This window comes from Mesoplodon mirus (genome assembly GCF_964341445.2).
Source record: "Mesoplodon mirus genome assembly, chromosome: 20".
In the NCBI taxonomy this organism is placed as follows: domain Eukaryota; kingdom Metazoa; phylum Chordata; class Mammalia; order Artiodactyla; family Ziphiidae; genus Mesoplodon; species Mesoplodon mirus.
Genome location: NC_138996.1, coordinates 29,150,218 through 29,173,804, shown reverse-complemented (window position 1 = coordinate 29,173,804; position 23,587 = coordinate 29,150,218). Strand labels below are relative to the sequence as shown.

At 42.5% G+C, this 23,587-nt stretch overlaps 1 protein-coding gene across 1 annotated transcript; it reads left to right on the top strand.

Annotated features, from left to right (window-relative positions):
* The first annotated feature begins 13,240 nt into the window (after positions 1–13,240).
* Positions 13,241–21,612, top strand: ING2 (inhibitor of growth family member 2). The gene is made up of 2 exons (XM_082608548.1): positions 13,241–13,872; positions 18,694–21,612. The coding sequence occupies exons 1-2, from the start codon at positions 13,701–13,703 to the stop codon at positions 19,362–19,364; spliced, it is 843 nt and encodes a 280-aa protein (XP_082464674.1). The 5' UTR covers positions 13,241–13,700; the 3' UTR covers positions 19,365–21,612.
* The last annotated feature ends 1,975 nt before the right edge of the window (positions 21,613–23,587 follow it).

Sequence of the window (23,587 nt, the reverse complement as noted above, 5' to 3'; positions counted from 1 at the left end):
TTTAAACATCTAAAATGTCACTGCAAGTATCTAAAGGGGTAAAAGGGAAGTGTTCATGAGGAACCTGACAGATGTTCTGCTCCAGATAATACGCATACTTCTAAAATCAGAGTTATGTTTAAAGAAAAAAAAACAAAGTTACAAATCCCAATTTTGTGTACTTCAAAGAAAAATATCTTTATTTGGAAAGAGTATCTTTATTCCATTATTCTACCACTTTCAAAATATTTTTAGGGCACCTCTTTTGGAATTGCCTTTTGTTCCAGAAACATATTCTTTGGAATTGCCTTAGCGATTTAGTGGTAGAAAATCTTTGTATTTTGTCGATTGATTTGATTTTTACTTTTACTTGAGTTTATGGTACAAAGTGCACTTATCAGATGGGGCCTCAAATATCCTCATCAGGTTAGATGATTCACAAGCCCTCACTTAAGGGTTTAAAACTGTAGGACCAGAACAAAGGTGAGTTACTTGTGTTTCCAGGAGTGGGCAATAGCTCTCCAACCAGCTAAAGAGGTTGTCCTGTGCTGGGCACCTTGACTGACATCGGAATTGAGACCAAGAGGCTGGGGGCGGGGGTGGGGAAAGTACAGTAAAGTTCTTAGTGCCTCAGGGATAATTCTCCAGAGGGATGTTTAACCACAAAATGGGGAAGATGTGCTGGTATAGACGTCCTGTAGAGTGACAATGTGAAAAATTAGCTACTGGGACTCCCCAGTAAGTTCTTCCCAGGGCCCACACCGTAAGACGATGGTCATTAAAGCCACCCAGTTACCCAGGTCCTGGACACAGCCTCTCCCCGTTCTCAAAGTCTTTTTTTCCAACAAGACCCCAAACAATTTTGCCCCAGAAAGAAAAATTATGCCCCTAATTTTTTGGTCATCACTGACTTCCTGGAGAAGCTTTTCTCATTAAAATAATCTCCAATGTTTTGTTCCATTCCAACAGTTAAGAGATGGCAATCACAAACACAGTACATGCTCTAAACTCTGATGTAACCTGTAAAAAGAATAAATCATTCAATCAGTAAACTTGGTGAAATATCAGCCAAAAACATGACTTGTGATATAACTCAAAACCAGTGGATGTCACACTCATGAAAAGGGCTGCTTCCTTAGGAGAGGAGAGAGCCAGCCTCATAAGATTATGCTTTTTCCGGCAAAGTCCATCTCAGGAGAGTCTGACAGCAGCCTACCTCTCTAGTCTTTTCCCACCTTCCTTGAGAAAGTCTCTGTATTGCACACAACACTCTGCCACCAGGAGGCAGCATTAGGGCATTGATTTTTCAGGGAATAAACAAAAACACAGGAAACGCAGATAAACATCTTATTCAACAAACATGTATTGGTCCTTTTATGTGCCAAACACCCAAGGAGTTTACATTTACTAGAAAATGGAATGGTGCTAACAGGTATCAAAAGCAAAACTGCCAGGCTTCCCTGGTGGTGCTGTGGTTGGGAGTCCGCCTGCCAATGCAGGGGACACGGGTTCGTGCCCCGGTCTGGGAAGATCCCACGTGCCGTGGAGCAGCTGGGCCTGTGAGCCATGGCCGCTGAGCCTGTGCGTCCGGAGCCTGTGCTCCGCAGCGGGAGAGGCCACAACAGTGAGAGGCCCGCGTACCGCAAAATAAATAAATAAATAAATAAATAAATAAATAAATAAATAAATCCTTGTCTCGAATTACAACTGATTCATCCTGGGCTAGTCACCATTGATTGGTTTGGGGGATACATTTTCCTACTTCTCCATATGTCTAGTAGTTTTAGATATCATCCTGGACATAGTGAATGATGTACTGAGTATCTCTAGATGCTCAGTTCTGTTATGTTTCTCTAAAGAGCAGCAATGTTTTTGTTTTGGCATTCTGTTCACTTGGCTGAACTCAAACTCTAACTCAGTGCAGTGCTCTTGGCCTTATCTGGGCTGCCTGGAGTCCACCTTGCACATGTGTGGTTTAGGAATTAGCTTGAGATTTGGGCAGTTTCCACCCAGACTTTAAGGGTCCCTCTCTGTGACTCTCTTCTTTCTGGGATTTCTCCTCCACTTTCCATTTTTGTTCTTTTAATTGCCTCTTCTTCATCTCTTTGGTGAGGCAAGGATTCCCACCCTAGGGTTATGGGAATGGCCTAATACATGACACCCAGCACTTGTCAGGTGAGACTGATAGCAGTTTACTAGTCACGCATACTCATAGCCTGGGGGAGGACACCAGACACCATTCAGGGACACATGAGGGTTACACCAGAGAACACAGTAAACAACCAGGTACTGAGGGAGGCAGATTTTGTAGTATCAAGGTAGTCCCTGGTTCCTGTGGGGGGATGGGATTGGTTTCTTTGAATAATTCCACAGGCTTGCGGGGAAATGAAACCTGCCACTCAGGTACAAGCAGGAAATGTACCTGGTCCCCGAGACAAGAAGGGTTGTTTGGCTAGGGGATCTTAGGACCATGGGAGCAGATGGGGAAGGGAACTTGGTGTTAGGCTGTTCATAACAGTCCTGATTCTACCAGATGTCAAGGCAGTACATGATATTAATTCTAGGCCCTGTACCACACTGTGGTTGCCCTGGTCTCCAACCTCTGGCTCTTCGAGCCAGTACATCTGCAAGTTTCTAAGTTTAAGTCATCCTACAAAACTGGGCACTGCAGGCTAAAGACATAAAAATAGGAAACGCCTGAAGTGCCATTTCGTTCTTCCAAGTATTGACTTCCCTCCAGAATTTGCTTTCTTTTGCTTGTTTTCCAGTGCCTTTTGGTATTTTTAAAAAATTTTCCAGAACTTATAGGTGTTATTTGTGGGAGGGTGATTTGATAGGACCTAACTGGCTAGTACCAGAAGCAGAACTTTCAAAGTTCATTCTTAATCTTTGGCTGTAAGCAGTTTAACTAAATAGCTGAAGAAATACCAGATATGATTTATTATTATAACAGGAGTTGGGTGGAGTCTTTGGAATGATAATATAAGAGAATGTTAACTCATAGCCATAATTAATAACTGTAGGGCTCAAAAAATATGGTTACATAGAATACTTACATTTTGATTTAGTGCAAATTTTGATTCCACACAAATAATTCAGTCAAAGTTCTGTTGGACTCAGCACTCATCAGATAAAATCCAGAAAAAAATGTTTTTCATTTCTTTTTTTTTTACATACTGTGAAAGTACATATGAAGGAAAAAAGCAAAAGCTATTATTTGACAACATGGTCCCATATTTCCTCTTAAATATGCACCATCTTCCATAAACCATGATTGACTCCTACAAATTTTACTCTCTTTTTCTGCCTTGCTTCTACATTTATTGCTAATTTGATTTTATTTATACTTATGCCTGTAGGCATTTTCCTAACACTCTATATATGTGTTCTATATCCCTACAGAGACTATAAATGTCTCCTGGACATGGACCAAAGATTTGATTCGGTTTAAATCCATACATAGCACATACTTGCATATGTTGATTATTCTTTTTTTCAGTGAATCCTATCAAGTCTTGAATAGACAAATTGGGTTTTAAATTTCTTCAGAACTTTATATATGGTCGTTTCCTTTGGTGATCCCAGAATCACTCACAAGCCTCAATAGCAGGTTACAAACATGGCTAGGACTTATTACAGCAAAGGAGAGAGAGCAAAAGCAACGGGAAAAAGATGCATTGGGGAAGTCCAGAGAGGTCAGCACAGGCTTCCAATGTTCTTGGCCTGAAGCTGCAAGGAATTCTCTCTCTCTGTCTAGCAGCAAAACTACAGGCATGCATGGAATAGCTCTACCCGAGGAAGCCCATTTGAGTCTCAGGGTCCAAGGCTTTTATGGGGAGCTATTAACGTCCACACATTCTGCTATACAATCAGCTATGGCAACTGAGACTCAGGACTCCAACAATGAAACCAGGTGTACGTGTTGTGCAAAGCAACCTGACAAGCCAGTATGGCGTGTTCCATTTCTCCAGGTGTACACAACAAAATCATCACTAACATAAAGAACATTCCACAGGCCAAATTCCCAGGGTTGGCTGGGTCAGTCATGGTTTCCTTGGAGACATGCAAGGAATAAGCAACCAGACCTGCTGCATTAACTCTTCCTCCCAAGGGTCTGTTCATCCTTGCTATCCCCTATTACCGACTCCCGTCTTACTAATAGAAGTGATACAAAGCTAGCTAAGTCCTGGCTTGCGGGAAAATATTTTTAAGACCACTGCACATCTAAATCATTTCCTCTAGTCTCTCTACCCTTCCCAACACATTCCCAGCCTCCAGTTTCTATGGCTGGCTGCTCTTTACAGACAAGCTGGCTATATACATCTAGGAAGCAATAGTTTATGCTGTTTGGAAGAGGAGGCCTAAAAAAAAAAACCTACAGGGTTATAAACCGTGTATGATTTAAATCTGGATCTTTCCCAACACACCAGCTCTGCTTCCTGGATCTTCCATTCTGCACAACATTGCCACCACCTCCTTATGGCCCCGTCCCCTAAAAACAGTCACAAAACCCAGCCGATATTGCCTCCTGGAAATTTCCGGAATCTATCTCCTTCCTTCCACATAACCTCATTTCCCTGTTACTCCCTCCTGGCTTCTCCTTCCCTCTCCCCACCCAGGCCATTATTCATTACAGCAGAGCTGTCACTCCCATTCTTACCTAGAAAGCAACCCACCACACACCGAAGAATAATTTCTGAAAAAGATGCCTTACATGAGGTATTGCAACCACTCAGGTCACTATGTTCAATTGTTTTCCTGTCTGTTTCCCGTGTGTTTCCACTAATATCAATTTTATTAAAAAATAAATTCCTATCCCAAATTGAAAACTATGCCCAGTGGAATGGAATCAATTTCTTGGAGTTCTTTGAGCCACGCAACAGAAATAATAATAGCTGCTTCCTGTACCTCATCCTCCCTTTGCCTTATGACATCTGGGCTCTTCTCCCAATCTTTTTCCTTTCTCAACTGCTGTGTTCAGATTCCTCTTCATTAGATACTTCTGCTAAATTTCAATCCTATAGAGAAGACCACAGCTCAGTAAGAGACATCAGGGAAGGACTCCTTCTGGGGTAGACACAGTTCACAGTTCCCTTCTGAGGTTGTAGGTACAAGTTATAGATGGCATGAACACAGAACATTAGCCTGAATGTGAATTTTTAAAACATTTAACTCATAAAAATGATAAGAGGTATTCCATCTTAACCTAATGTATTCAAGTAAGATCACACAAAAATTTAGAAAGCTCTTAACAAGTTGAGGGCTATACTGAATGAGAAAAAAGCTACACATAACTTCTCCTAAACTGCTACAAAACTTCACAAAAAAATGTATTTCTGAGCCCAAACTGCCTAGATCAGTTTCTAAAGTGTGACGTCTTCAAAAGCTTCAAGCTTAACAATATGGTATTTATTAATTTTATTTTTGTGTAACAATATATTTGCAATTAGAAGGCTAGTATGTAAAGTCTAGACATTACTAGCAGTAGTAGCAGAAAAACTCTCAAAAAAGTGAACTAAATCTAAATACTGAGCGTATTTACTCATGTGCTCCTTTCCCAGTGGGTAGTATTCATATGCATTTTGTTATTGCAGAATGTACGGAAAGCTTCTTGCCTCTTTTATATTAAAGATAAACAAAGTTTAAATTTTGTTAAAGCAATACGTGTATCAAAAAAATCAAATGTGCAAAATGATATTTGTGAAAACTAAGTCTCCCTCCAACTCCAGATCCCCAGGCGCTAAACCAGAGGCAACTACTACCATAGATAACACTGGACTATTCTTCCAGAGATATTTTACCTGAAGAGTAAAAGTTAGGCATATTCTGAAGCTAACATCAAGGAACTATATTCAATATCCTGTTATAAACCATAATGGAAAAGAATATGAAAAATAATGTATATATATGTATAGCTGAGTCCCTGTGTTGTACGGCAGAAATCAACACAACATTGTAAATGAACTATATGTCAATAAAATAAATTTAAAAAAATAAAAATAACATCATGTAAGGAAGTCACCAGGCTCTTTTGCAGTTATTTTTGAATCAACATGCCACTTTTCAAAGATTACGTTAGATAGGCTATTAGTCCAACCCTGTATTAGAACTGTATTTTTTGTTATGCATAAAGGAGTAACATAGTTTCTGTAGATATAATTTAAATATCATGGTCCCTAAATTTTAATTCTCCTGTTGTACCACCACCGTTAATGGCTGAAGTAATCATTCCTTTCTCTGTTTCTTCTATTTTCCCATAACAGTAAGCTTTTTAGCCTCTAATACTTTCCATAGAACTTGTTCCCCATATCTTTTATATCTTTGTTTTTTTTAATCTCTCTAATTCTAGTACTTACTTTCAGCAGGTAACAGAAGAAAATATTTCTACCGTCACTTTCAGGCATTTCTTCAAAGTCGTCTCTCTGAAGATGTCATTTCTGTGACCAAAGGATATTACGCTAAAGGATCTGGAATGTATACCACAGTTAGAACAAGTAAAAGATGCCACACCGTGGCTGCAGATAGATAATGAAGAACACAACCTATGTTTTCTCAAGCAGAAAACAATTGAGGGCAGTCTAGAAAACAAAAGAAAATGAGATAAATTATTTGTTAAATATTTCTAAAATGTGGGTCTTTTATTTTATAGAACCAGCACATTTCAAATTACTTGTAGGGGCTTCGCTGGTGGCACAGTGGTCAAGAATCCGCCTCCCAATGCAGGGGTCACGGGTTTGAGGCCTGGTCTGGGAAGATCCCACATGCTGCGGAGCAATTAAGCCCATGCACCACAACTACTGAGCCTGCGCTCTGAAGTCCACGAGCCACAGCTACTGAAGCCCGCGCGCCTAGAGCCCAAGCTCCGCAACAAGAGAAGCCACCGCAACGAAGAGTAGCCCCCGCTCGCCACAACTAGAGAAGGCCTGCGCGCAGCAACGAAGACCCAATGCAGCCAAAAATAAATAAATAAAATAAATAAATTTATAAAATTACTTGTAGCAAAATAAGGTTTTAACACAATTTCCCAGAAAGATATATTGAATAAAGCAAGATATACTGGTTTCCATAGATAAAAGAGTCAGAGAACTCCAATATACGGAAATAAATTAGATAAATAATTTTTAAAAATTTACCCTCAGAAGCTAAATCAATATTCACCAAAGTGCTGGATTAAATTAACCTTGCCAAGAGCAATTAATGTAACAATAGCTCCAATAAAGCCTCATTAAGTAATCAATTAGAATCATTACAAGGAACAAAAGATTCAGCAAAAAGCTCAACAGTAGCTTGAGTTTTATTTTTAAAAGGCCATTCTTATTTTAACTAGAGCTGAAGGCATAAGGCATTTGCCCTTGAAAATAAATGTCTAAAGGATACATGATTTCTAGTACTTTTGATTTTATGATTATTTTGGAAATTATTGTTCAGAAAATTCTAATTTTCCTTTGAGGTAATTTTGTCAAATTTGCTGCAAGACTTCTCAGAAAAAGTAATTTTATAATATCCCAAGTTTTTAATTGTTTTTTCTATGGGTACTTTTCTCCTTTCCAATGATTATCAGCTAAGATTAACTAATATTTGTTTTACTTTAAAATTTTTAAGTGTACACTTACTTCCTGAATTGCTGTGTGACCCTGGGCAAGTTATTTAACTTCTCTGGGTCCCCATATTATCACCTGTAAAAGAAAAAATTGGTCTAGAGGTGAGTTATAATAGGGATTCTCAACCTCTTCCCCATCCTTCCCTACAGACATGATGGTTATGATGAATTAACATCAGCAGCAGTGGCTCATCCAGCTACTCAGTGAGGCTGCCTGTTGCCTGCTCTCTCTTCCTTTGAGGGAAATCACTGAACTAAGATTAGTTTTAGCTATACAAAGTCTATGAGTCTATAGTGATCAGAAGATTATAAATGACCATCTGAAATTGTGCAACCTTGAGATGAAGCTTTTTCTTTGCTTTTCTTTTTTTTAAACGAATTTATTTATTTATTTATTTATTTAGGCTGCGGTGGGTCTTCGTTGCTGCGCACGGGCTTTCTCTAGTTGCAGTCAGTGGGGGCTACTCTTCGTTGTGCTGCGCGGGCTTCTCATTGCGGTGGCTTCTCTTGTTGTGGAGCACGCGCTGTAGGTGCGCGGGCTTCAGTAGTTGTGGCGTGCAGGCTCAGTAGCTGTGGCTCATGGGCGCTAGAGCGCAGGCTTAGTAGTTGTGGCGCACGGGCTTAGTTGCTCCACGGCATGTGGGATCTTCCCAGACCAGGGCTTGAACCCGTGTCCCCTGCATTGGCAGGCGGATTCTTAACCACCGTGCCATCAGGGAAGCCCCTTCTTTGCTTTTCCTTCATCCAACCTCTCTTTATTCAGCACTGTGCAGGGCTCTGATACAACAGACACAGTTCTTGAATAAAATTATCTTTTTGAGGTTCTTAGTAAAAAAAACAAAACCAGACATAATTTAAAGAGGATGAAGTCTATGCTAACATGGCTTTCAACACCTTCCCTCTTTACCACCCTTCTCTGTCCCTTTGATGAAATTACTAGGAAAATCTCTACCACAAATTAAGAGTAGCATATGACAGGCCTTGTACCAAGCTTTAATCTCAAACTTGCAAAGGTAAGAGGTCAAAGCTTCAGTTTACATGTTTTGGCTACTCCAAGATTCTAGGCTATTGTTGGGTTTATTGATTATCTACAAAAAGATTTTAAGGTAAGGTAGCTCACTAAGATAAAGGGGTATCCACAAGGACAGAAGGTGCTGGCATCTCTATTATCACACTTATGGATCAAGCTATTTCATTATTTGTACAGGTTAAACTATTTACACCTACAATATCAACCATTTAATTTTAGACAGATTTATTGTTTCACCAGCAAAATTACACTAGAATTTCAATTTTGAACATCAGTATAAATCTCTCTTCCCTAAATTTTAAACCCTTTCCCCTGCTTTTAGGAAACATAATTGCATAATTCAAACTCCTTTAATACTGTGACCTACTTCCTCCTCTTGATGTTATAAACGGCTCATGTAACTATGGTAACCATCCAGGGAAAATTGAATGTTTTTCTGGTCAGCAATATGCAAAGTATACCATACGTGTTATTTTTCTCTCTGCGATAACCAAAGTGGATAATATGTGTTTGCTCTTCTTGGTTATGGGAATGACATTTTATCATACTGAAAATTCTATGACTATAGACCCAGTCATTCACAGTACCTTCATTAAAAGGTTTAGGATCCTCTTTTGCTGTTAGTGGTCATTCTAATTGCTGCACAGTACTATAACCCATAGGATGATTGACTGTATACACCCATCTGCGCTGCCTACCTCATAAACTAAATGTACAGGCTAACAGTACTCATATTAGCAATAATCCATCTCGAGAATCTGGTATTTTCTTAACTTTGTCCTTTAGTCCTAGACAAAGTGTTTCCTTAAAACAAAAAACTAAAATGGAATCATCTTGGGAGTATACTTAGATACCAAGAAGACTTAGTTCCAGTTTTTAGTGATTTTATGTCTTCTTTTTTGCTTTATTTTTTCTACAATTAAGGTGTACTACTTATGCAATAAAGCAATCAAAAATGCTTTAAAACTGACCTCAGTGGAGCTGTAGACTGTTCGTATTTGTGGTTACTGTTGTCGCCTATTGTACTAATGAATTGATTTAAAGTTTCAGGTTTTTTCAGTACAATTTAAAATGCTTCACTTGGACTCTCTAGAACAAATTACACTCTAAAGCAAATGCCTAGATTTTTAAAGGATTTATTTATTTGCATTAGGTATAATTACATTTCTACAGTGGACTATCAATTGGTGACCTTTCAATATGAGGATTTTGTTTAAAGTGATTTTCTTGAATTTCCCTACATTTTGAACAGTGCTTTTTAACAATCCAAATATCTTCCTTAGAAAAAACATTGCTATCTGCTTCCCTGAATTAAATAGGGAATTAACTGCCTTTTACTAGTTTAGAAAAGACCTCACTAACCAAATGCAGTGTGGAATTTGTTTAGATCCTGTTGAACAAACCAAGTGTAAAATAATATTAATGAGACAATAGGGAAATTTCAATTGTCTGGATATTAAATGACAGTAAGATAATTTTTGGATGGGATAATGGTATTGTGGATGTTTTTAAAAAGTTCTCTCTTATCCGTTCATATTTAAAGTACAGAGAAAATGATAATAATCCAGCAAGGATAAGGGAGTGAAATATTAAGGGCCATATATTGATAAATGTTCAAGCTGGGTGAATGGTATATTAGGATTTATTGTACTATTACCTCTACTTTTGTGTGTGCTTGAAATTTTCCATAATAAAGTTTTTTTTTTTTTTTTTTTTTTTTTTCTTTTTGCGGTATGCGGGCCTCTCACTATTGTGGCCTCTCCCGTTGCGGAGCACAGGCTCCGGACGCGCAGGCCCAGCGGCCATGGCTCACGGGCCCAGCCGCTCCGCGGCATATGGGATCCTCCCAGACCGGGGCACGAACCCACATCCCCTGCATCGGCAGGCGGACTCTCAACCACTGCGCCACCAGGGAGGCCCTCCATAATAAAGTTTTAAAAAATATTAAAAAGAAAAAAAGGACTTCAAATTTAATTGTCCTGACTCAAGCAGTAGCTGAATCTTCTCAGGAGGTATCTTTAGGAAACCTTCAGAACTACTTGCTAGTTTGTTTTCCATCAGAGTTTGAAGTGGTCCCCTCTCCCCTTACAGTATAAATAAGGGCCTACCAGAGATCTCTTAAACATTTCTACCAGGGATGTGTCACAGTAACTGATTTAGAAATTAAAGTTAATCTCAGATAGTTCTACTAATTTGGGGGTGTCAGTTACTTATCTTTTTTAAGGTTACTTCAGAAAATATACTTAAGAGCAAATAAGATGACCTTTTGCTTTATTCATAATTAAATATCACCAATTAACTTCTATATTGTGGAGAATTGGGGACTTTTAAATATTGCATTTAGCAGGGTACAGGAACCCAATTTCAAAAGGTCCCAAATTTCCAGTTAAGTGATTACTAAAAAGAAAAGGACATGATAAATAACCAAAGTCAAAGGGCTGAGTCTGGGGAGTACAGTGATTGTTTTTTTTTACTCTCCTCACACAATCTGCTTTCACAAGTACCGCAGGAGTAAGTCTTTGATTAACTTTTATAAATTAACATAGCAAAAAAAGCACATGTCTGACAATTCACATACACACATAGATTACCATATGAGAGTGTTCTTTATAGGTTTAGATCAACACAAGCTGCAAAATCATTATTTAGACTTTTTGCTTCCTTTCAGCCGGTTCAACAGAATTATGAAAGGTCAGGATAATGCTCTAAAAGGTCTTCATTTCCATACTCATCCTTCCTTCCTCATCCTGCTCATGGTTCCTGGAAGGAGTGCTCGAGGTATTATGAATCATTGCGTTTTCTCACTTCTAGTCTCTAACCATGTGTTATATCTGCCTGCAGACCACTTCTCAGGCTGAATAAAATCCATATGTGCGTCCTGTGTCTAATCTGAATCAATAAATAATAAGGCATCTTGCATTGTTTTGGGCCTTCAATAAAAACTAGCTGATTTAAATCTATGACTAAACAAAAATAGTAGAGTTTAAGTAAAAGGTGATTAAAATTCAATTCTTAACAGTGACTTTTTTGACAAGACCTGGCTGCTTCATCTGATTTAAAGAATGACAACAAGAAAATCCCTAGACGGTTCTCAGAAATACGAGACACTGGACTGCCTGGGTTGACTTAATATTCAAGTGGTCAAAACCTCCAAGTGTCACAGGATAATAATACAAGACAATCTCTGAGTCCTGAGCAATATTATCTTGTTCCCAAGACTCAAATTTCCAAGAGTGGTTTGTTTCGGTTTGAAATTTAAAATATCCTCTAGATCAAGGTCTAGATTTCTCTTTCCCTGTCAGTGGTTACGAACTATTAACAGCTGTTTCAAAAGTGCCTTAAATAGGTCACCATACAAGTGCCCCACCGCTGCAGACCAACTGGATATAAGGAGAAATCCCAATTTATCGCCCCCTCACGTTTTCTTTTTAACTGAAATGTACTACTCACAATAGTGCTTGTTTACATAGGCATTCCGTTAAAATTCTCCGCGTATTCGTTCTCTTTACACCCATTTCTTTGAAAAATACACGCTGTTATATACACTGAGTCCATCTGGAATTAAAATCAACTCCTCTGCTTGGCATTTCATTTAACCCCAGATAGGAATTAAACCCTGTCGGCCGGTCACGTAGATGAGGACGTGGGCCTGATTCCTGATTCGGTCTGTCCTGGCGTCTCCATCACCCCTGGACCCCGGCCCCCAGTGGTTTTCAGTCTTACGTAGATGTTAAGGTGGTGGTGCCCCTCACGCCGCCAGGAAGCCCTTGCCTACGTTTAATGTTTAAACGTTCTGATTCCCGGGGGGGGGAAAACTTTTTTTTTTTTTTTTTTAAAGGTTGTCTGTCGGACAAACAGGTATGGGGCTGAGTGAGCCTAAACTAAACGCGATTCCTCAGGAGCCCTAGGGTGGACAAAACCTGCACGTCCTGGTGCGGCGGGAGACCCCCGCGTCTGCGGAAGGGCGGGAGCTCGCAGAAACCAGGAGGGAGATTCAAAAAGCGGACGGACTAAGGGAGAAAGAAACGCAGGGGGCCGCGAGGGCACCGCCTACCTCGGCGATCAGCCCCGGTGCTCCGGGAGCCCGAAGGCCGCGGCGGGAGGAAGACACAGCCAGAGGGCGGTGCCGGCCCGGCGGGCACACAGCCGCCGCGCATGCCCGGAGCCACGCTCGCCTCACGCCCGCCGCGTAGTCCCCGCAGGACTCCCTCCGGGTCGCTGCGTAAGGTGGCCGCCTGCTGCTCCTTTTAAGGCTCGCGAGGGGCCGCGCTACATCCATCTGATGGGGAAAAAGTCGGTAACACCGGGCCGAGGGAGCTGGGCCAAGCTTCCCCCTCCCTGTGGGAAGGACGGAAGGAAGGGGTCAGCCACCTGCCCTCTCAAGTCCCATTCAGGCGTTGAGCGAAGAGGCGGATCCGACAGTGCTTCCCCTTTAAGGGGGGGCGGGGCGCAACCTACCGTTTGGCCGCCCTCCGCACCCTCCCCGCGGGCCAAGAGTTGACAGACCAATCGCCCGGGTGGCGGAGGGAAGGCGGGAGAATGCGAACCCTTCGGCTGGGCGGTAGGGGCGGGCCCCCGGCCTTATAAGGAGGGAGTCCTGCGCAAGCGCAGAGGCGGCCGCAACCGGAGGGGCGGGGGCGGTCCTGTGAGAGACTCTCTGACAGGCACCGAGGGTGATTGGGAGGAAAGGGGCCAGCGAGAGGCTTGTCATGGGGATCTGAGGTACGAGACGGCATTGGTAGCATCTGGTGACTCTGAGGGGGACAGGAAGTGTCAACGCCCGGGACCCCGGCGCCAGCTCCACTGGGGGGATCCCCGCTGCTCTAGTCCTGGGGAGGGAGGGGGAAAAGGAGGGAGCCCCGATCTCGCCCCGCCCCTGGGCTTGTTACCGCGGGGGCGGGGAGTGAGGGCTTCTTTTGCGGGGAGTAGAGATCGGGGGACTCGGCTGTACCCTCTCGAGCGGCTGCCGGTGTCCCCGCGGCGCCAGGCTGCCGAGCAGAGGAGCCGCGGCGGCCGTGGCTGTTGCATGTGTGGCTGCTGGATGAGGAGGCGGCGGCGGCGGCGGCGGCGAGGAGCAGCAGCGGCGGCAGGATGTTAGGGCAGCAGCAACAGCAACTCTACCCGTCGGCCGCGCTCCTGACCGGGGAGCGGAGCCGGCTCCTCACCTGCTATGTGCAGGACTACCTCGAGTGCGTGGAGTCGCTGCCCCACGACATGCAGAGGAACGTGTCCGTGCTGCGAGAGCTGGACAACAAATATCAAGGTAGGGGCCGCGGGGCTGCCGGTAAGGTCCTCCCCCACTCGGGTCCGCTGGCCGCCGGGCACGGTCGCTCGGAGCCTGCCCGGGGAAGTGCCACTTTTCCATTTCTCCTGTGACAGTCTCCCCGACTGCACAGAGGGGGTCTGGTGTGTGGGACGGGGGAACGGGACTGGAGACCGGGTTCGCGGCCCTCCCTTCCCCCGCTGCGGTCGGCGAGGACTTCTCGGGGGTCTCAAGGGTGAGGGTGGTGGCCGCTCGTCAGCCCCCGCTGCAGACCCAGCGGCTGAGGAATCAGCCATTTTAAGCAGCAAGCATTTGTTCCGGCCCTCGCCTGCCCGGTGCCGCAGACCCTCCTGCCCCGGCCGGGGAGCGTGCAGCCGGGCGGGGGCTGTGGGGAGTGAGCGGCCGGCCGCGGCCGGACTCCCGCTGGCCTCCGGGGCCTGGCTTTCCCCAACCCCCCTCGGGCCCCCACCCCCTGAGAGCAGATGCATTGGAACGTGCAGGGGGGAGGGGGCGCGAGAGGGCTGCGAAGGCGGCCTCCGGGGAGGTCCCTCCCTCGGCTCTCCGGCTCCCGGCTTGAGAATAGAGGAGGCTTTCCCTCTCCCACCCCAGGGAAAGTTCCGGGCCACAGCCGTTCCCAGCTCTTTCAGCCAAATGGTTAAAAGGCTAGGGGTCCCCGCGGGGGAAGGGAGAGGGGTGTGTGTGGCGGGGTGGGCCCCCCGCCCGCGCTGGGGGCGGGTCCTGCGGTCGTGACGTAGGACATGGGCGGGGCGCGGACGCGCGCGCTCCCGCCCGTCTGGAAAATGGCTGGTTGCAGGAAGGCTTGGGCGACACTGGCTGTTCGGGAGGGGACCGTGCGGGACATTAGTTCGTCCTGAGCGGAGTCAGTGTTGGGATTTGGAACATGTTTGTTTGATTTTTCGACTTTTTCCCAATCACTCAATCACGACAAAGACACAGCCAGCTACTGTGATCATCGCTGGCCCCTGCACCGCGTAGGTTCCGGGCCTTGCGTCACTTCCGGGCCCCTGGAGGATGTGGGTTAGTTGACTGGGCAACCGCCTGGCGTCTCTTAACCCTTGGGTCCCTACATCGCCAAGTTTAAGTGCAGAGGCAAAAGCCACCCTTTTGTGGTCAGACCCAAGGAGCTAGGGTTGATTCCCTGGAATCAGCTTTTCTGAGTATTATTTACTATTTACCATTGGCCCTTTCGCCTGTAACTACAAGGGGAGGAGTTTAAATGGGGAGCCGTTTGGTTTAATAACCCTGAATCAAGGAACAGACCTTGGACATAATGTGGAATCAGCCATACGGACATTAAAAAGATAACTTCTTGGACCCATTCTCTGTTTTTCGACACGTCGCTAGTTTTATGATTTAGTGTCTAAGGAACGCATTTCTGGGGTGATATTTTCGGACCTGTAGCCTGATAGAACATTTAAGTGTCTCTGTGTTTTTTCACCTATAATTTATTTCTGCCTTTTGAACCCATATGACTGTAAGGACTGATCTCTGTTGGAGGGAAGCGAACTAATACGATTACTTACTGTGTGTCAGTTGCTGCATCACGTCCAGAACATTATCTCATTTAATCTTCACAACTCAATGCAGTAAAAATTCATTTTGCAGACAAATTAAAATTTACAAGGAGTTTAAGTAATTTGTCCAATTAAGTGGGGAATGTTTGACTCCACAGCCTGGCTTCTGCAGGTGCACATGCTCGTTTTTAAATTATTTAAATCTTTTTTTTGTTTGTTTTTTTAAATAAAAGCTCTCCAAAGGTATTTTCTATAGACATGGAGCACATACCTGAATTGTAACCTAAAAATGTTATATATTGTACATGTGTGCTTAAGAATTGTATGTTGAACATTTTTAGTTTTTTCAAATAATCATAACTCTGAAGTTTGTAAAGCTTGCAGGCTTTTACATTTCTTTAAAGACATGTTTGCCTTCACGAAAGTTAAGCTATTTTTTTTTCGTTTGAATTGGGGAGGGGCAATTTGTTCCAGGGAAATCTGACATCTTGACCATCTAGAGTTGACAGAAGCAGCTTTGGTAACATGAGAAACAGTATTAGGCCTTGAAAGATCGAGAGATTTAAAAAAATTTTAACCCCATTAAAATTGTAGTTCTTCTGAAGAGTAATACAAAAACAGTGATCTAGTTTTTACTCTGCACATGCTTACTAAGCTCAACTTTCAGTTTTCTATTAGCTTTATATACTTGTGTGTTCTTGGTTTTTCATGTTTTTTGTTTCTTTGCTAGTTCTTAAGTATTTCCTGTTTTTAGATTTAACACCTACAGCAAAATTCGATGATATAAATTATATAGGTAGTCAAAGAAATTTCTCTCCTACCTATTTGAGACACTTTCAGAAGTTACTGAAGAACCTCAAAAGTAGCCTTAAAGGGCTTCCCTGGTGGCGCAGTGGTTGAGAGTCCGCCTGCCGATGCAGGGGACACGGGTTCGTGCCCCGGTCCGGGAAGATCCCACATGCCGCGGAGCAGCTGGGCCCGTGAGCCATGGCCGCTGAGCCTGCATGTCCGGAGCCTGTGCTCCGCAACGGGAGAGGCCACAACAGTGAGAGGCCCGCGAACACACACACACACACACACACACACACACACAAAAGTAGCCTTAAAAACATAGAGAAATGAAAAAAACAATTTCACAATTGAATGAAGTATTTATTATGGGGTATGGTTATTAGAGAACCTCAAGTTTTGTTCCAGTATTCTCGTTCATAGTTCAAAGGTAAATAACCTTTGAACTAAAATTTTTTACTTAATTTTAAGTGCCTTCCATGCAGCTGAGTAGAAAGTGCTTGAAGAGCAGGGCCAGCCTGACAGATAATGGCAGAGTTCAAAGTCTGGGGTTGATACCTGTTGAGCTTAATTTTCTTCACATATAAAAGTGGTGGCTTCCTCATGGGATTGCTGTGGGGATTACTGAGAAAGTCACATGGAAGAGGCTCAGTAAGTGTTATTTCACCGGGTAATTAAGGTGTCTTAAAAATGTGAATTTTTACTTCATGTATAATATCAATGTGCTGCTATGAAATAATATATTTAGCTTCTAATTCCTGATTATTCGATACAGAATGTTTGGAATAAGTTTTGCTTTTATTTATTTATTTTATTATTATTATTTAATTTATTTATTTATGGCTGTGTTGGGTCTTCGTTTCTGTGCGAGGGCTTTCTCTAGTTGTGTCAAGCGGGGGCCACTCTTCATCGCGGTGCGCGGGCCTCTCACTATCGCGGCCTCTCTTGCTGCGGAGCACAGGCTCCGGACGCGCAGGCTCAGTAGTTGGGGCTCACGGGCCTAGTTGCTCCGCGACATGTGGGATCTTCCCAGACCAGGGCACGACCCCGTGTCCCCTGCATCAGCAAGTGGACTCTCAACCACTGCGCCACCAGGGAAGCCCCCTGCTTTTATTTTTTAAACCTCACATTTTGTGTGTTTGAGGGGAAAATATATAATTTCCTTATTTTTCCTGGAGGAAAATTGGGTTCTTAAGAAATCCACTTACATACCTAGCTGGGGAAATGGGCTAGATGTGAACGATGTTTAAAAATATGCTCTGCAGGTATGAGTACCCTCAAATGTGTGGGAGCACATTGTCATGAATCCCAGGTTAAATAGTTGTCCGTCAAGTGTGAGTACCTACACTCTCCAGGGAGGCGGGAATTCACAAGTTGTGTTGAATACTTGCTCTATGTTACCTTACTCACAGACACCCCCAGTGTATGTATTTGGTCGTCTAACATTTCTGTTGTCGTTAGAGCAGTGATATTAGAAGATAGAACAATGATATGGCATCGGGTGTGATAAATTCCAGTTAATTTTTGTTTCTCCACCTTTACTAAGACAGAACTCTTTCAGATAGCATTGTATCTCATAAGGATGAGAAACAGAACAGATTTGAATAAGACATCTATGTAAATCTTGGTGACATCTGGAACTATATTTTCAGATATTTGTATACCTTCTAATGACTCGGCCATTTTTAATTGATGTAAGTGGGTCCTCATGCTATACAATATCTAAATCAGCAGTTCACAAAGCTGAGAACCAACGGCTGAGTTATCTACAAAAGCACAGTGATCCAATGCTGACTTTACTATAATTTTGTTAGTAGCTTAGTCAGTTGATGCCAGAACCTGAACCTAAACCTGCTCCGGAAATAGTTTGATTTTCAGACTCTCCCATGTGTTGAAATAAAAGAGCCATTCAGGCTAATATGATGGGAAGCTAAGAGTTACTTGTGTCTGCTTTGTTAAGAATGTCCAGGGGATGATATGAAAGTCAAGGTATAGCGTCTCTCTAGAGTTCTGTAGCAAGTCATCGATTGAACCGTAAATCCTGTAAACACAGTTGGACAGTAATCTAGCGTAGTCCTGGAACCTTTTTAAGTTTTACGGCTGGAGTCCAGCATGGAAATTTTATATACAGGGTAGTTTTGAGGTTTACCTGAAGTATAGGTGATATGGCACTGGGTGAACTCTAAAGTGGCACAGAGTGTTCCTGCCCAAGTAAAGACTTTGATTAATAATTAGCCACACATCTCTTATCCTTTCTAATATAGATTAATGAGTATTAAGAGAGTTTTGTGTTCATTCTTTTTATTAGTTTATCTCTAAATGTACTTTCATGTTGGATAATTTGTGGTCTTTGTAAGGGAAATGAAATGTTTTTCATGTATTCTTACGTATGGAGGAGTGTGGTTTTATGGTTTGAGTTCATTCTAACTGTACCAATTCTGTGAAAAATAACTAACTTGAAAAATGTGTTACCATATATTTTCTTTTCCTTTTTTAGAAACATTAAAGGAAATTGATGATGTCTATGAAAAATATAAGAAAGAAGATGATTCAAACCAGAAAAAACGCCTCCAGCAGCATCTCCAGAGAGCATTAATCAATAGTCAAGAATTGGGAGATGAAAAAATTCAGATTGTCACACAGATGCTCGAATTGGTGGAAAATCGGGCAAGGCAAATGGAGCTGCATTCACAGTGTTTTCAAGATCCTGCTGAAAGTGAGCGAGCCTCAGATAAAGCAAAGATGGATTCCAGTCAACCAGAACGATCTTCGAGAAGACCCCGCCGACAGCGAACCAGTGAAAGCCGTGATCTGTGTCACATGACGAATGGGATTGAAGACTGTGATGATCAGCCACCTAAAGAAAAGAAATCCAAGTCAGCCAAGAAAAAGAAACGTTCCAAGGCCAAGCAGGAAAGGGAAGCTTCACCTGTTGAGTTTGCAATAGATCCCAATGAACCTACATATTGTTTATGTAACCAAGTGTCTTATGGGGAAATGATCGGATGCGACAACGAACAGTGTCCAATTGAATGGTTTCACTTTTCATGTGTTTCACTTACCTATAAACCAAAGGGGAAATGGTATTGCCCAAAGTGCAGGGGAGATAATGAGAAAACGATGGACAAAAGTACTGAAAAGACAAAGAAGGAGAGAAGATCGAGGTAGTAAAGGCCATCTGCATTTTAAAGGGTTATTTGTCTTTTATATAATTCTTTCAGAATTTACTTTCAGAAAATGTTTTAGGGTAAATGCATAAGACTATGCAATAATTTTTAATCATTAGTATTAATGGTGTATTAAAAGTTGTACTTTGTCTGTGACCTTAATTTTCTGCACTGAATTACCAAATATTTTAAGCCAGGTAATCTTCAGATCACCTGATGAAAGGAGCAGGGAGTAGGGAAGGGTGGTGTGAACATGATAATAACTTCACAAACCATGCCTATTTCCTTTTCACTGAAAATGCAATGCTAATTTTGGGGTGAACACCAAAGTTTTGCTAGCATTTTAGTCTATGTGCTTAAAAAAATTTAGATATAGTTGGAGTTCTCTGTAAGCATTCAGATTATCTTGGATAATTTAAAATATGAACACTATACCATTCAGAGCTTCTCTCCTCCTGGCCCCATTTATACATACACTTGGTCATCTCTAGTCTTCCAAGAATTTAAGGAACTAGAGATAAGAATAATTTGGGATTCCATGTGGAATAATGTGCTCTTATTAGAGTATTTGCTGCTCTATTTTCCATAGTAGCATTTTGATACACTGTCAGTAGCCCATTTATAAATACCTTGCTGCTGCTTCATAGCTGCATTCAGTCTAGTGCTTAATAAGGGAGTTGTTTTGTTTTAATTGGGACAGGTACGAACAGTTAGGATACCAAAAATGCTGCCATTGGCTTATACTGGCAAAATTTGGGTTATGCAGTATTATGGTTCAAGGTTGAGCAATTTTAAAAAGACATTTAATAATATTTTTCATGTTGACCCATGGCTGGGATGCCTAGCCACAGGCCTATCAGCGGGAAAAGGGCATATACTAGTCTTTAAATATTGCCTTTATGTCAGACAGTAGTTTAAATAGTTTTGCTAGTGGCTATAGGTCATTTCTGTCCCAATCAGAAATTATATATTATTTTAAGTAATAGTGTATTTACTTTCTTAACTTTCTGGTATTGGTGCTGTTTGGTGTCTTCACGTTTAAGGAACTAATTTCATTATAACAATGCAATTAATAATGTATTTGTAAACTGAATTTTCCAAGATTCTAAAATTGAATTTTCCAAGATTCTGATATTTTAAGGGTAAGCATCTTGATGGATATATGTCCATGTATTTGGAGAATTTTTTGGTTTTTCAGGGGTGGGGGGCAGTGGATTGACTAGTCCTTAAAATCTATGTGTAACATACTTTTTATTCCTCATTTCTTCCTAATCTGATGATCTTGATTCTTTTTGGTTAACATGTGAAAAATCCTGTTTGCTTGTTTGGAAAAAGAAAAAAAAAATGTGTTTTTCTCTTCTAGCTCTCCTGTGTGACTTTTAGGCATATCATTTCACGTCATCCGGGTGTCAGGCTACCCATCTGTAGTATGCAGTTGGCTTAAATATCTCCAAGTTTCTTTTGAAATCTACAGTATTTGCACTGTAGTGAGGATTTTAATAATCAAAGGACTTGTTTTTCTCTTTCATTAATTTTGTCCTTCATTCTGTGGTGTGAAGACAGTTTAAAGGTGAGCTTAGAGACGGGTAAATGCACAGTATTTTATTAACTTCTGTCCTAAGGATATTTTGATTGATGACTGGAGTTGATTATATTGAGCAAGAAATACTGAGTTGTGAAGAAATCCTTTTCTCTCTTGAGAATATAGCATTTTGTCTTAGTGATTATATCCTTGTTACGAGGAAAGAGCTGTTCACCTGACACCATTAAAAATATCAGTATGTGCAAAGCCCCCCAACGCTTCCAGATGTGACTCACATACAGGTCAACACTTTCATACATAAATTTGCATCAGCATATGGGGAAAAAATGAACTTACAAATAGAAGTCCCAAAATTTGGATTAGGCTTGACAGGAAAACAAGCATGGAAAGTCCTGGAAGATGTGTTCTCTTTGAGAATGGTTTTTTTTTTTTTTTTTTTTTTATAAATTTATTTATTTATTTATTTATTTATTTTTGGGTGTGTTGGGTCTTCGTTTCTGTGTGAGGGCTTTCTCCAGTTGCAGCGAGCGGGGTCTACTCTTCATCGTGGTGCGCGGGCCTCTCACTGTTGCGGCCTCTCTTGTTGCGGAGCACAGGCTCCAGACACGCAGGCTCGGTAGTTGTGGCTCACAGGCCTAGTTGGTCCGCTGCATGTGGGATCTTCCCAGACCAGGGCTCGAACCCGTGTCCCCTGCATTGACAGGCAGATTCTCAACCACTGCGCCACCAGGGAAGCCCTCTTTTTTTTAAGTATAATAGATTTCATATACTATTTCATACCGTGCTTACCAACTCAAACTATATACCAGTGGTTCCCAAACTTGTCTCACGTTGGAATTACCTCAGGAGCTTCAAAAAATACACTTGTGTCCCACCCAGCAGTTGTGACCTAATTCATTTGGAATGTACTTTTACTATTAGAATTTTTAAAAGATTCCTAGGTGATTGTAATGTACAGAAAAGTTACAGAACCACTGCCATATTATGAAATTTTGAACTTATTGAAAACCACTAGTGGATTCTCTACATCCAGGTTTGTGTGACTGAAGCCTATGTAAGTGTGGATACGTACATGAGAGCTTGTCCCCTGTCCCCAAAAGTTCCACCAACAATACTTGAAGACTCAGTACTTGAGTGCTTCTTGTGTGCTAGGCACCGTTCTAAGTAGCGATGGTTTAAAAAGAAGAAACAGTCCCTGCTCATGGACCAGACATTCTAGGGGCAGAGTTATGTATATATATATATATATATATATATATCTCCAGGTAATGGTGTTAAATCCCAAAAGGATAAGGAGAGCGGAGTAAGGAGAGGGGAAATGAGTAGAAAGGGAGGTGAGTCTTCTACTTAACGTGGTTAAAGAAGGTCTCTCTAAGGAAGTGATCCTTGAGCTGAGACCAGAAAGAAACAGTGAAGTGAGGCAGGCAAAGATTTAGAGGAGGGAGGAACAGAACAGTCTTGTCAGTTTGACTAGAGCATTTGATGTAATGTGGGAGGGCCTTCTTGGAAGCCATGATGGAAAATTTGTGCAAACTTATCATAGGGAGCCTTGGTGAAGCTAGGGAGGTATAGGAGACTGTCAGAAGTCTTTGTACCAAAAATATTGCTGGCTTAGACTAGGATGGGAGCAGCGGAGGTGGTGGTAGGTGGTAGGACTGTGCCTGTGTTTAAAGGTACAGCCATCAGCAGGACTTTGGTCCAGAGATTGGAAAGCAAAGGGGTGACAAGGATGACTTGGGTTTTGGGCTTGAGGGATCAAGATTTCTGTTTTGCACTTAGGTTCGAGGAACCTGATAGATTTCTAGTGGGACGCCAGCGTGGAGTTGGGGGGCTGAAGTTAGGGGAAGAGACAGGAGATAAATATTTGGGAGTTAGCCTGTGAAGGGAGTTTAAAGTCATGTGACTGAAATCACTCACGTAACTAGATCTGTGCTTCTCAAATTTTAATAAGCATGTGAGTCACCTAAGTTTCCAAAAATGCAGATCCTGATTCAGTAGGTCTGGCATGGGGTCCGAGACGCTACCTTCCTAACAAGTTCCTCAGTGATGCCAGCGCTGCTGGTTCAGGGACCACATTTTGAGTAGCAAGCACCTAGTTCCAGGAGAGGGAGGCGTGGGCCTTGTGGTACCCCAACATTTGAAAGGGGCCAGCCGAAGGAGACTCCCAGATCTCTCAGTGAGATAAACCGGAAAAATGTGACACACCAGAAACAAAAGTGAAGAAAGTGTTTCAAGAAGGGAGTGATCTCAAGTGCTGGTCAAGTAAGACGAGGACTGTGAATTAATGGTTCGGCAGGGAAGATTGTTGTTAAGTTTAACAGGCTGCAGGGCGGATTGGGAGCAGAAGGGGACTGAAGCGGAGCCAGCAACTGGGCGGCTCCGGTTCTCACATAAAGGGAATAGAAGTGGGATGCAGTTGAGGGGCAGGGGAGCTCAGGGGGGATTCTAACTTGGAAGGAGAAAAACATATTACGTGCCGATTGGACTGTTCCATTGGAAGGGGCCGGATGACAGCTGTGGGGCGGAGCGGATTATCGTGGCGGTGGGCAGGCAAGAAAGAGCGAGAGCTGGGGCGAGGTTAGCCTCCAACAGGCCCAGGGACGGTGCCAGTCCCCGTGTCAGAAGGGAGGGCAGTGTGTTTGCTCATCTATTCAAGTACTTATTGCGGACCTGTTGTACCT